The sequence below is a fragment of the Vollenhovia emeryi genome, unplaced genomic scaffold, assembly GCF_000949405.1.
Source record: "Vollenhovia emeryi isolate VEMERY1.0 unplaced genomic scaffold, V.emery_V1.0 DF939120.1, whole genome shotgun sequence".
Lineage (NCBI taxonomy): Eukaryota > Metazoa > Arthropoda > Insecta > Hymenoptera > Formicidae > Vollenhovia > Vollenhovia emeryi.
In genome coordinates this window covers 4,567,249-4,581,703 of record NW_011967246.1, presented here as the reverse complement: position 1 = coordinate 4,581,703, position 14,455 = coordinate 4,567,249, and the positions used below count along the sequence as shown (strand labels likewise).

Here is a 14,455-nt window from a genome sequence, read left to right as displayed (position 1 = left end):
GAGTGAGTGCGTGTTGTGGTCCGTTGAAAGATCAGATGCGTACGGGCGAATACGCGACGCTAAAAGCCCATGCGACGTTCGGCGCGAAGTGCAAATGCCACCGTGCTATAGTCGCATATAAACGGTAATCCGCGAGCGCAATGCGATTAATAATAATTTGCCGGTCGGCATAAACGGAACCGATTAGCTGGCTTAGCCAAGCGTTATGGTAATAGGAAGCTATTACCCACCAACACCTGTGTACCCTTCTTCTCTCTCTCCTCTCCCCCCCCCCCTTTCCTCTCTCCTCGCTCCCTCTCTCACCCTCTCTTTCTATCTCTCTCGCTTTCTCTTTCACTCTCTATTTCGTCCTCTATCTCATCACCCGCGCATGTATCCAACTTCCGTTATGCCACCTATTCGCCGCTCAGTTCTATCCGTACGTCTCTGTCGCTTTAAACGCACGCTCTCGTGACGGCCAGTCACTTTGAGTGCCGACCGGCATGTTCAATCTTGCCGGCGTTCACCCGCTCGACGCGGCCGTCTCCTTCGGCTCCTCGATTTTCCACGTCGATAGGTAAATCTCCTCGAGGGTGCGTCATAAAGAGTGGGATGTTGACGCGAATCCGACCCGTGCAAATAAACCGCGCAGTGACATTTGTAGATATCTCGAAAAACCTCCGTGAAATTACGACAAGCGTCAGAAATCAATACTGCGACGAATCGGATAAACGTGAAAGTATTCTGATAAAATACATTACTTTGTAAAAAATATATTTGTTTTTATACAGGGTGTCCTTATCTACCGCACTGCTCGTTAATGACAAATTCCTGAAGTCATTTTGAGTCACAAACATCCTAATACCAAAATGCCGAGACCATGATAATTGTTACGTAGAAGTATTCGAAGCTGACAAATCAAATCGTTCGAAAATTGCACACTCAGAAATGTTATATTGCGCAGGCAGTGAAGATGTTTTCAAGCGCATCAAATCTACTCTCAAAACTGATTTGATGATTTTGCATATACTCTGAATTGATTGAACTGAAACATTAGCAACTGGTACGGCGAAGGGAGGAAAAGGCCGCAGCGCTTATATTTAGCGTAAGATCGGGCTAATACGGCGATGCAGTGGTCACTTTGAATTTTCTTACACAGATCCCTATTTCTCATTTCTTATAACTTATCTAGAGAGCTATTCAACACACTCTCGTAATTAAGTATTATGACTCTTGCAGACTAGTACGACAACGCAACGTGCGACGTGCGATTATCCAATGAACGTACAGCTTTCCCATAAAACCTGTACGTTCATCGAATAATCACGCGACGCGCGACGCGTTATCGCGCTGGCAAAAGCCATCATGAATGCTATTGCAAGAGATTGCCAATGCGTGTCAGCATGATGTGATCTCTTTGACCGGCTTGATTTCGTTCATTTACAGGTTGTCCAAGAGATTGCCTATATACTTTATTAATGATAATTGAAAAGATTGGCCATGCGTGTCATCAGAGTGTTAACTAGGATCCGTTATCATCGGTCTAGTCAATCTTTTGCACAACCTGTATATGAACAAAATCAGGCCGGTCCAAGTTCACATCATCACGACGGGCAGGGGCAATCTGTTGCTCCTTTGAGTGGCGGTAGTCCCTTATATACCTCTCGTTCCACCACTCTTTCACTGTGGAAAAGGGACTTAGCCTATTGGAGCGTTTAGTGGATCGGTTGGTCCGTAGCATGGAAGGGATGCGAGATTCCATTGCATAGAATAGACCGGGCTACCCGAATACCGACACGTCCGCACACTCTCGGCACGCGGCGAGGGGGGGGGAAAGGCCGCAGGGGTGCCCGTTCTCGTCGGCCACATGCACATCTCCCCATGTGTGTACACATATCATAAAAGTAAAATTAATCCAAACGTCATGTAAATTGCTGGGTGACAATTCGATTGACTTAACTCGAGTGTTTCAATCCTCAGTTAGCCACGTTAAAACAGTACACATGTAACATGCCATTAATTTTCTGCCAATTAAGACGACCGATATAGACGCCTTCGGAAATCGGCACGACGTCGCTCGGGTGACGCGGACGCGCGGAACTTCGCTGGGGAACGCCGAGTTGATACTCGCGCGGAATTAGTAATTAAGTAGCGCGCGCGAGAGACGCAATCCCGGAAACCGGTTGGTGTGAAGGCGAGCATAATTGCCGGACACCACGATGGAGGATTTCAATTCTCTCTCTCTCTCCCTCCCTCCCTCCCTCCCTCCCCCTCCCTCTCTCTCTCTCTCTCTCTCCCCCCCTCTCTCTCTACCTCTCCTCCCCTCTCCCTCCTTCTCTCACTCACCCCCTCACTCACGCGCGCGTACCAAGGATTTGCATACTTGGTGTTTTGTATGCCGCACGCGTGCAACGCGCGCGCGACGGCATTACGAAATTCGGCCGAAACGAGCGTGCATTTCCCTCTCGAACGTAGTTATAAACGAGTTACGTCGGGTGCCCCGCGTGAACGTCGTTATGAGTTTCGCGTTTTCCCGATTCCCGCGCTCTGTCGCGAACAACATGCGCGAAACACCTCGCAATATCGGGGCAAAAGAAAGAGATACCATTTCATTTATCCGTCCACGATCTCTCGTAAATCAGTGCAATTAGTTGCCCCTCTTGACTTCTCCCAGCTTTCATTCAAATCGCAAGCGACACGTTTTAAAAATGGCAATATGGGGATTTACAATTACATAAAAAAATTGTTTGGAATTTAAAAAAGTATTTCTCTTAATTGCGACTACGCGATTCAAGAAACTGGGAGGACCTCTTTAAGTCTGAGAGTATTGACGACAAAGTCAGGCTCTTGAATGAATACATGCTTGCCAATTTTGACAAGTGCATTTGCCTGCACCCCAGCTAACAGCAGAAATTTGGGCTTTGATGAGAACAAGAAACGATGTAAGGAAGATATGGAGGAGAAAAAGAACGGAAGGCAATTTATAAAAAAAAACTTAGGAACTAGGTTTACTACGAGGTACGACACCATTAGCGGAGTTGCATGAACAACGGTTGTGAGTCAAGTTTAAGCGCGAATATGAGGCTGCGTAGGCTAAGCCAGCGAACGGCCCGAAATTTATTGCCCGGCCCCCATGGCTCGCAAATTTCGTCGTAACATTGACACGAGGGATGCTGCCTGTGGACGGGGAGTTATTATATACTAACTGCGCTAACGATACAAAAGCTGGCAAGTAGGTAGTTGCTGACTCGTGCTTTCACGCCCTCGATCAAAGCATTTATGCCCGAGAAGCGGGTCTCTCTCTCTCTCTCTCTCTCTCTCTCTCTCTCTCTCTCTCTCTCTCTCTGGCGCGCGCGCTACTCCGAAGAGAATAACTTGCCCGACGTATTAGTTGCACCGCAGCAGCATCGTTCAACCGGGCGACGCCGCGCCGCGCCGCGCCAGGCACACTAAGCGCGTCGATTAATCCACTTTGGAACTTGTCAAACTATTTTCCACCTAATAGATACGACTGGCCGTCAGTGTGATACCCCTCACTTTCCGATGTTACCGTTCGAAGCGTTTCGACGCGACATGTGTCGCACACGTTATGAATATAATATATGTATACAACATATCTATTATGTTGCGTTGAATCTGTCCGTTAGCAGTTTATCCAAGAGTGGCCCAAGCAGAACAAAATGATGAAATCGAAATGACATCGAAATGATATCGCAATGACTAACAAAAAGTCGTATCTTGATTGTGACAGAAAATCGATCATTTTGAAATTTAGAGATGCCGCTTGACACGCACAATAATTTGAACTTGGATTATTTCCGATACTCGCGATTATATGTGAAGTCCTAAATATGGTAATAATGAATAGTCATGGATACAAAATGTTCTTTTTAACAGGAATGACACTATTATGATAAGCATATGATAACGCGCAATATTCAATATTTTGTTAGATTCGTAGTCTTGATTTTTTATCTTATATCCTGTGAATGATCAGGATGTCAATGCTTTAAAAATCAAGTATCTTCAGAAATTTGTAAAATATAATATTATACGATATTTTTATCACTTTGCATGCACGAGTGATTTGTGTTCTTTCGACGAAAGTCATGGAAAAGTCAGAACATAGTCGTAAGAAAAGGCAAATTACGTTTCGTTAAAAATGTCAAATGGTATCATCTTGAATTTAAAAAATAATCACGTTTATGTGTCATGACTTTTTAATGGCTTTTTGTCCTGCTTGGGTGACAGAAACTTGCAAGTCCTCCTGTTTGTATCCTGTGTCGTGCACGTTTTTAGGAAATTCTTTTAAAAATCCTGACATCTATAAGAAATACGCGAAGAGATTTATTCTCTTTGTCATCCGTGATAAAATAAAGAGATAAATAAAGTACATTTGTGCTTTTAGAATAACATACTTAATATAACAGTAAATTTTTAAGGTATTTAATTTAAAGTTCTTTTAAACAGACGAGAGTTTATTTAATAGCGACACAATTGTAGAACACTAAGAATCATTATTCTACATTGTACATTTTTATTTCTTCATAGAAGAATACGGATTTCTGTGCAGGTGCAGCCGCTGTAGTAACGTCCGCAGGCGGGCACGGCTTCGACGCGCACCTACGCGGCCCCGGCTTCGTGCTGGAACCGCCGTCGAGGATCGAATTCTCCAATTCCAGCGGCGCTTGGTTGGACTGCACGGCTTCCGGAAGTCCGCCGCCCAACATCGACTGGTCCACCGCGGACGGGCATCCGGTGAACGATGTGTCGGGCGTGCGAAGAGTGCTCAGAAACGGCACCCTGGTGCTCCTGCCATTTCCGGCTGCGGCTTATCGGCAGGACGTTCATAGCGCCGCGTACAGATGCGTGGCGAGCAACACCGTCGGCAGAGTGCTCAGTCGCGATGTACAAGTCAGAGCGGGTAAGCGAGATTCACTTCCGTTGTACCACGAGCAAAATACCGGAGAGGAAACATTTTCCAACTCTATAAAATACTAATAAAGCGTGTGTTCGACTTTACAATTTTTAGTAACATAAGTATGTACAATTGTTGACAGAATGTTTGCAACAAGTTTAGAAACGCGCGTTTAGATTCAGATAAAAACTATCATCTTCGCTTATGGAATGGTTATATCGTATACGTGTGCCATAGTATAGTACACTGAAAAAATTTCTGGTTGAATATGGACGAATCAGATAATTCCTTTAGGATTTACCAGAATTCCTTTAGGATTTACCAGAATTCCTATAATCCTACAGAAATTCTGGTAAATCCTAAAGGAATTCTGGTAAATCCTAAAGGAATTATCTGATTCGTCCATATTCAACCAGAAATTTTTTTCAGTGTAGTAGTTCAAAGGTAGTAGTTTTCATTCGGAATCTATAAATGCGCTGATCTTAAATTCATTTATAAAAAACGTGGTGCAACTATAATTTGTCCACAACTATGCAACGTAGTTACAGTTCAAAATACATTGAATAAAGTATGCATAAAAGAAAAGTTAGAGTCTAGTAGTAGCTCAAAGGTAGTGGTTTTCATTCAGAATCTAAAAATGCGCTAATCCTAATCTCATTTATAAAAAAAAAAACGTAGTGCAACCATTCTGTCCACGACTGTACATTCTGTACACCGTAATTACATTTCAAGCTGCATTGAGCGAGATATAAATAAAGGGAAAGTTAGAACCCAAAATCGGCAACTTTGTGGGGCAAATTGCTTTGTCGAATACTTTTTAATTTACCTATTTGTCGCGCATGTCCTATTATCATCGGGGAAAAAAAGTTCGCAAACGTTTTATCGCATTACATACATGGCGAGTGCCCACGCAATTATATCCGTTATTTACCGAGGTATCCTTTAATTAAGGAACGGCAGGCGCGTAATCGGGACGGCTGTCATATTAGAGCTTCGCCCGCGGCCGCCGCGCGCCGGACCATTGGAAAAGTCTATTAAGCGGATTACGCGAATGCCGCGGATATTTGGCGCGAGTCAACAGTAATTGCGATGGATGCGCGCGGCTCGCCTCTCGCGTGCGATAAAACGCGGAATCGCGGATAGGCCAGTTTTACACGGGCCGTAATCGTACAGAGCGAGAACGCTCGCGCGCTATGTACGTTCGAATTGCAATTGGGGGTGAGCCGCAAAACCTCCGCAATAGCTTTGTGTAAAGAAATTCGGTCGCACGCACGACACGCCTCAATTTATTTAAGAAATATTTGCCGATTAAGCCTCAATGGCAACACGTTAAATATGTAAATCAGTAAAAATATTTTTCTGGCGGTTTGTTCTCACGATTAGATACACTTATCGTATTTCTCGTTTAAGCAGATATCCGAGAGTGCGATTTGATACTCTTTCTAAAGTTATTTGGACGCGCTTTCATATTGTCTGTAAAATTATGTCCCCCATCACGGATTATTAAAAATACCTTAAGGGGATCCTAAAGCCGTCTGTTTTATCGACATTCTTTGTTAGAAGTAACCTTTTAATTGGCTTTATAGAAATGCAAAACTCTTTTACAGAATTAAAGTACACAGCAAAATCTAGACTATGCTGGTCGACTTTATATCGAAAACGAAAAAGAAATTTTACTATTTTTTTGTACACTTGACAATATTTGCTTGATATAAGAATTCTACAATAAATATATACAAAATGACACCAGCATATTCTAGGGACAACATATAAGAACAATATTGTGCCATTAGAACTGAGATTAATAGCCTAGAAAAAAGATTACTTCTAATTAAACGCAAGTCCAGAAATCCAAATCTAGAAGGAGAGAAAAAGAGCAGTATGGCGTGTAGAAATAGTTGAAGGCTTTTTCGAGAGGGGTTGCTGCCAAACATCTGTCAGATTGTCAGTAAAGCCATGGTGTTGACGATGCTAGAATCCGATCCAAAATTTCGGTCTGAGCAATGTGTAATTAATAAAATTGCTGCTTTTTCGTAAAAGTTGTAAATTGACTGGCTACAACTTTCTTGGACCGAGTAGAACTTGGAATTAAAAATGTCGATAATTGACTTTTTTAATTCCGTCTCCAATCTTATCGACACTGATCGAGTTCGCCAGCGGCTTTAGGATTCCCTTAACGGAGCTGTAATCTTAACCAAAAGTTTTGCGCCCACGTTCGGCTTTTTTCCGTATTATTTTTTTAGCAAAATACATAAACAATTTCTATCACAATAAATTAAAATATCCTTGTAAAACACGTTTCGCCAATATCGAACGAGTAACTTTGATATTGAATATCTCGACTTGGGTACGGATACGGTTTTTCAAATTGAGCAGACATATAGATAACACTATATTAATAGCATATGGTCCAAATTTGAAGCAAATACGTAGAAAATCGATTTGCCGAACGTCCTTAAGCAATCAGAAGCCACATTTCTATCAAGTTTTTATACCGCAAGAAACACTCTTCCAAACGATAGTTTTCAAATGTGTGTGCAATCCAATTGCCTGTACGGGGAAAAAATACCAATTGCGAAAGAGGATCAGTGTGAAACAGGCGTTAGAACCGAACGAGGCTTGCCGAGCACCGACCGATGCAGATGAGATGCGCGTAGGTTCCCTTCTGGTCGCGCAGTGTAATTACCTCTTAAAAAAAAAATGCAATCTGAATGCAAATCCGTGGCAGCTGCGAGGTCGACCCGGCGCTTTCAGGATTTCCAACTACTAACCCCCTCGCGGCCATAAAGTTCTGGCCTGGACGTGTGACCGTTAATTAAAACTTTACTTTCAGTTCTTTCTCTCTCTCTCTCTTTCTCTCTCTCTCTCTCTCTCTCTCTCTCTCTCTCTCTCTCTCTCTCTCTCTCTCTCTCTCTTTCGATTTAACGGAAGAAATTTCTTCTCCGCGCGTGCTCGATGAAGCAAACGTGCTTTACGCGAGCGATTTCGCGCCAAAAGTTACGAACGCGTTTGTGATAATTTCGAAAGGGAAAAATTAAAGTTTGATTATAGAGAATCTCGGAAATCGAATAAATCGTCATATACGTGCGACATATAATAGTTGCACAGCAAATCAGGACTTCAGAATAAGAAAAAATCCATACAAACATGCAAGGTTGTATATGTATGTACAATAAGCATTTTTTCCTCTGGAAAAATGTCCAAGAACCTATCGTATTTGAGATCTTATTTCTTAATATTTGCTAACACAGTGAATTTACTGTTTCTTGATTCTTCGTGAAAATGATTTTTTAGCAATTTTATTATAATTATTATAGATCTAATATTTACACTTTTTAAATAAATTACTTGGAGAAATTTTATTTGACATAAAATAGTAAATAAACGTTCTTCTGCGACAGAAGGGCTCTCAAAAAGTGTTCTTCGGTTCTGAATTATGTCAGTTCAAATAAATCTTTGTCAAGTGTTTTATCATAGGAAATGTTAGATTTTATTAGCGTCAGAATTTTCACACAAGGAATCATTTATACGAAAAACCAAGGAACAGCACTGTATTGGCGTATTAAATAGGTTATCTGAAAAACATTTTCGAAACTTTTGCTAAAAAGATCCTTATTCTCTAACTTATTCTTTCACCACAATAGTACTGATCTTTATCCTATTTATACGGGATACCCTGTATAAATCTATTTCCGAAATAATATCTACGTATATACATATATATTACATATACAGGGTGTCTGATAAAAAGTAGCCAATTTGAAAATAGTGGTAGATTGGGTTAAACTAAGAAGAAAAGTTATGTACCGCGTTGCAAAATTCGCAATACTTATCGAGTAATTAATTTACACGTCTGAGCGAATGAACACGTAGAATACGGTAGGCCGGACTTATGTCTCTGGACGCCCACGCCGCACTCGCCACCGCGTTCGCTGTTTTTTCCCACCGCGGTGTATCTCACGCATAGCTCCACCTCCCGCTCATGGATCAATTTTCCTTCCGAGTACGGCCTACCGTATTCTACGTGCTCATTCGCTCAGACGTGTAAATTAATTACTCGATAACTATTGCGAATTTTGCGGCACATGACTTTTCTTCTTGGTTCAACCCAATCTACCATTATTTTCAAATTGACTAATTTTTTCTCAGACACCCTGTAGATGATATTTTATATGAAAATACACTTTAATAATACCCTCGAGTGATGACACCATGATCCAACGCGATATTTTTCACGAGAGTCGCGAGAAACGAGAAAAAGCGAGACGAGTGGCATGCGAGTGGAAACGGGGGAAGCGGGGGACTCGGGTAAGCTGAAAGGGAGAAAAACGCGAGACAAAGTCCTCGCGCGGGTCCGAGAGTTTCGAAGGGGCGGGGGAGGAACACAGAGAAGAAATTCCGGACGCCGTAACCGGGGCTTTAGCCTCCGCGTCGCGGCGTCGCGACGTCGGCCTGTCAGACTGCACCGTCGGTGGCGGGGCTGGCCGTCGCCCTTGGAATTTCCACGTAAATAAAATCACCCCGGACGAGGGTACGGTGCCTCTCGAGCGCGAGAGAGCGACGCCGGACGAAAAAGGAAAGGGAAGAGAGGAAGAGGAAGGAGGGTGGGAGGACGGGAGGAGAAAGAGCGAGACGTTCGTTATACGCTCGCGTCTCATGCCTCGACGCATCCCCGACGTCGAGATTCACCCGACGGTTACGGCGTAACGACGTGTGCGACACCCTGTGTGTATATACATAGTGTCGTACACGGCCGTTATACAAGGCAACGTGCTTTCACGGTGTAGCAAGACGGTGACGATGTAATTGAAAACGAGACTGTCGGGGTAACTGCGATTGCTTTTTCATTACGGTGGCAATTAGAGGCACAGACACGCTGAATCCTCGCTCGCTGTCTCGTTACGCTGTTAGCTCGACATAATGACGACTTGTAATTTTTTGCAGCGCCCCTCTAGCTCTTCCTTTACAAAACTGGGCTACGAAATTTAAAGAGTAAAACGCAACGGTGAATCAAGGAGCAGGCTGACATATAATTATCTTAATCATCATAACAATTACAGATTACGCGTCGTACAAATGTTTCTTTTCATAGCATGTCATTTAATTTACTTTTTAAGAAAAGAAATTATATATGTGCGAAAACGGAAATTACCGCGTAAGCTATTGTTCTATAATTTGTACGAGATTGCTGGAACATATGGCTTCATGTGAGATTTTATTGCTGTTTGCAGTGGTGGCTCAGGCATACAAAGTTGAAGTGGAGGTGACGGGGGGTGCATCGAGGGGATGCACTGCAATATTACGCTGCATCATACCCAGCTATGTCAAAGATTTGGTGCGCGTCGTATCCTGGCTGCACGAACCTTCGTCCTACATATATCCCTCGCTACAAGGAGGTAAATGTTTATAACGAAAGTCCACGTGCGAGCGCATATACGTCTCTTCGTGGTACGAAAACGTAAAATTCCGCGTGGCAGCGCCGCGCAAAGGGCTAACTAAAGTCCAATTGAAAAATTTAAGATGCATAACATTTTTTACATCCGCATACAAGAGGTTTGCTTGGTAACGTAAATCATCTCACGCGGGAGAATAAATTTTCGTGGTTTCGCAACGAGATACACGGTAGGGATTAAGTCGCGCCGAGAAGGTGAAACAATGGGAGGCACGTGCTGCAATTATTCCGCGTATGTGCATACACGAGACGCGTGATTCCACCGCGTCGGGGATTTTCGATGAAAACTCGTAGTAACTTTTAACATAATTAAATTCTAGAAGCTTTGTACTTAAATATATAATCGACTTGTCGCGAATTTTCCACGTCGCTTTATTGTGATATTGAAATTTTCTTTCTCTCGTCATCGTGCCAATCCACGAGTCTAAATGTTTAACTATATTATTGTACAATATATTTTATTCCTACTTTGAATACTTTGTTCTACATTTCCATGCATCTAATAATTTTTATCTCTGCAAAAATGTATATAAATATTTCCCCGATTCAAAGTTTACTACTGTAGCTGGGATCTTGAAATAATTTCGTTAATCCGGGCTCTCGCGGCTGCAAAGACCGATGCGAACCGGGCAACATTCCGGGCGGATTTTCGCGGATGTAGTAGCGCGGTGGCAATAGGGAGGGAAAAAAAGAATAATACGGATATAGCGACAATACGAGGCGATTTCAGTGTAGCCACTGCTACGCGGCGCTATGCTGGGGCGCTCGACTATGGCCATTGCCTACGAGAACTAAAATTTAATATCCGCCGCGGACGCCCGCGATGAAATTTAATATCCACAATAATGCGGCGTCTCCTTCAGCTCGCGGTGCGGGATGCGCGAGTCAGGATTGTCGGGTTCATTAGTAGCTCGCAGAGATTAATCAGATTTGCTGTAAACGCGAGTCCGCCCCCGGAAAATTGCGCACAAGAGCGCGAGATAGAAGCGTTGCACATAATTAAACATTTTGCGTACCGCGATTTGATTAGTGGTCGTAATTAGCAGTTGCTAAACCAAGAGTACTGGTTACAATAGAGGCCGCGTTGCTATCCGTACTTATATGTATTATACAGTATATCCTTTTCTTCGTAAAAGCGATTTTTCACGATCCGCGAGATACTTAAACCGAGAATGAGATCAATCATCGTAAAATCTGTTTCGACTAGTGATGATGCAGAATCACTCCAGCATCCCTTTAAGTTTCTTACAAGTAGGCTTAAATCCGTTGGCGTAATTTCGAACTCTTTATGATTACTCTGTGTACTCGAATTTGGATTGAAATGGATTCGAATCGTCTATGAGTTTCACGAAAAACAAAAGTAATACTTTCATCCATGTAGACTCGAACCTGGATCAAATATGTTCGAATCTTTTATGAGTATTTTGCTAAAAATATTATTTTCTTCGAGTCAAAATTATTTGTAACAACAGAAACTCTTGGTAAACAGAAAGAAATTTATTTAAGAGAGGAAAACAGAGAGGAAAACGATGAAATTATGTTACAAATTTAAGTTTTTACATTACTTTGGTTTTAATATTTAATAAAGATAATATGTGTGATAACAATTATTAATACATTATTAACAATTTTGTTCTTAAAGTTGGAATATTATTTGTAAAAGATTCGACTCTTTACCAGAGAAAGTATTTACAAGTCTTGGCCTCACATTCCTAGTTTCACTATTATAATATTCAGCCGCTATAATCTCACGTGATATCTCACTTCCGGTATAATACTCTCGTATTGCGTGGGAAGATGTTTTTTTTCACGTTGTATCCGCGCACGCGCGCTATCGCGATTGCATCGGTATCAGGTTGAACGTAATTCGCTGCATGTACATAGCGCCCGGCTCATGTACGAGCGATATATACATACGCGTGTCGCATCCATAGTGAATGGGTCCGCGCACCCGGCCATATAGGCTCCAGCCCGTCGAATGTAATACCTAAACTACATAGGCCATTCGGTCCACCTGACTTAGCGGACAATCTATTCAGAAGGCTGCCTTATCGCAGCTGCCGCTCTTAGCTGCTCTAATGTCTCACGAACGAGCTCACTCAGCCGCGTAAGTGTATGCACAGTTGTTACACACGGCCATAAAAGAACAGATATACCGCGTACAAAACATCTTCCGTGCGCGAAAGCACGGCCACTATTGGAGGAAACGTCGGTAATTTTTTGTCGCGCTCGACTAGAGATACTTTGACGACAGATTCCACGACAAATTGCAATCAAATTTTTCTTGTCGCTTCGATCTTCGCTAAACTCGTTAAGGGGATGCTGGAGTGGTTTGATTTACCGACCGAGTCGGATACCGTTTTTGCGTTTGTAAATCTTATTATTTGCATTTATGTACAAACTAATACCAGACCCAAGTGTAGAATGCATAGTTGAACATTTTCATATAAAAAACATTGAGGTTTGAAGTCTAATTCGTATCGCATTATGTATTGCAATATTTGTAATACATAATGCGATACGAATTAGACTTCAAACCTCAATGTTTTTTATATGAAAATGTTCTACTATGCATTCTACACTTGGGTCTGGTATTAGTTTGTACATAAATGCTACATAATTATTTTCGTTTGTATCTATAATATGACATATTGAGGTTACGTTCCTTGAGGTAAGATTTACAAACCTCCAAAAACTGTATGCGACTCTGTCGGTAAATCAAACCACTCCAGCATGATCCCCTTGAACTCGAAATGCTGATTCTCTAAAATTAGTAGAATACAGTGGGAATTTTTTTTTTCAGTATGTTCGGTCGGAACCGTTCAATTTTAATATTAGGTAGTCTATTCTATTTCCCATAAAAAATTTTCATTGCGAAAAACCCTTCCTCTCTTGTGCCGTCATTATTAAATTATTAATCGATAATGAATTATTAATCGGCGCTTCTAATAAAACGAAAATAGCTCTCGCGAGACTGCATAAATTTAAACTTGAATCCAACTGATTTACATATCAAAAGGTGGAACAATTTTAATATTTATCGAATATATTACTCGGTAACCGTCCGTGTACGTGCGCGACGTAAGTCGCGCACAAAACAACGACGGTGCACGTAGAACGCGATTCGCGTGGATCTCGAAAAGGTTTAAGTTTCCCAGGCAGGCTTCGCAACTATTTAGGATAATTGTGGTCGTTAAATGTTGCGGTCGGGCTTATCTAAGGGAACCCCGTGCTCAGTTCGGGCAAGAGAGAAAGCGCAGGGGGAGTGGGAGGGGGCGGCGTTTCCAGTGTCACGTAGATCGGACAAGGGTGGAGCCGTGGAATTAGCGTAATTATCGTGCAGCCGAGTGCGGCCGTGCCCGAAAATATCGTAATCCGGCAGGGCGTGGCGTTATCGCGGTAGTTAAAGATAACCGACACGGTTTATCGGGAAACGTTGATCCCAATTATTGCCGCGGCGCATTCAATATGAATAATACGGCGGGATTAGGAAGTCGTGTATTATTCATGCACGGCGAGCGGGAACTCCAGCGAAGTGTTGTTTCGGGCCCACGAATTTTGCGATCGATCGCGGAGAGCAAATATCCCGAGATATTTACATACGCATTATAATACAAGATGAAAAAGGACAGAGAAATGTTCATAATGAAATTCATATATAAACTATTCTGAAAATAATCTCCCCAGCAGTCGGATAAATGCTCGCGATATCTACTTCTACCGGCAAAAACTGGACAGCAGACTACATTGTCTTTTCAAACTTTCAAGATTAAATGCAGAGATCTGTAAGAAGGTCGAAAGCAGAGATACTTTAGTATTATACAGGTTTTCTGGGACGTCTTGTGTACCGGACGACGTCTTTCGATACGTTTGACATTTCATGACGCTCTCGATCGCTATTTTATAGATGGCAAGTTCCACCTGCTTCCCACGGGAGAGCTTCTGGTGCACAGCCTCGAGTTCAGCGACCAGCTGAACGGCTACAGATGCCGCACGATGCACCGTCTCACGAGACAAGTGGTCGTTAGTTCTATGGCCAACATTAGGATAGCAGGTGAGTCTCGGTAACGCCGATAAGTTTCGAAGGAAACTGCCGTGCACCGCGC

The 14,455-nt window shown here is 42.5% G+C and overlaps 1 protein-coding gene across 1 annotated transcript in view; it reads left to right on the top strand.

Moving 5' to 3' along the window:
* Positions 1-14,455, top strand: part of LOC105570722 (Down syndrome cell adhesion molecule-like protein Dscam2) — a 144,744-nt gene that overhangs the window by 95,553 nt on the left and 34,736 nt on the right. Inside the window, exons 3-5 of the mRNA XM_012028159.1 lie at positions 4,531-4,903; positions 10,129-10,293; positions 14,257-14,403. Of these exons, the coding sequence (XP_011883549.1) occupies positions 4,531-4,903; positions 10,129-10,293; positions 14,257-14,403 (685 nt within the window). The remainder of the gene's footprint in view (positions 1-4,530; positions 4,904-10,128; positions 10,294-14,256; positions 14,404-14,455) is intronic.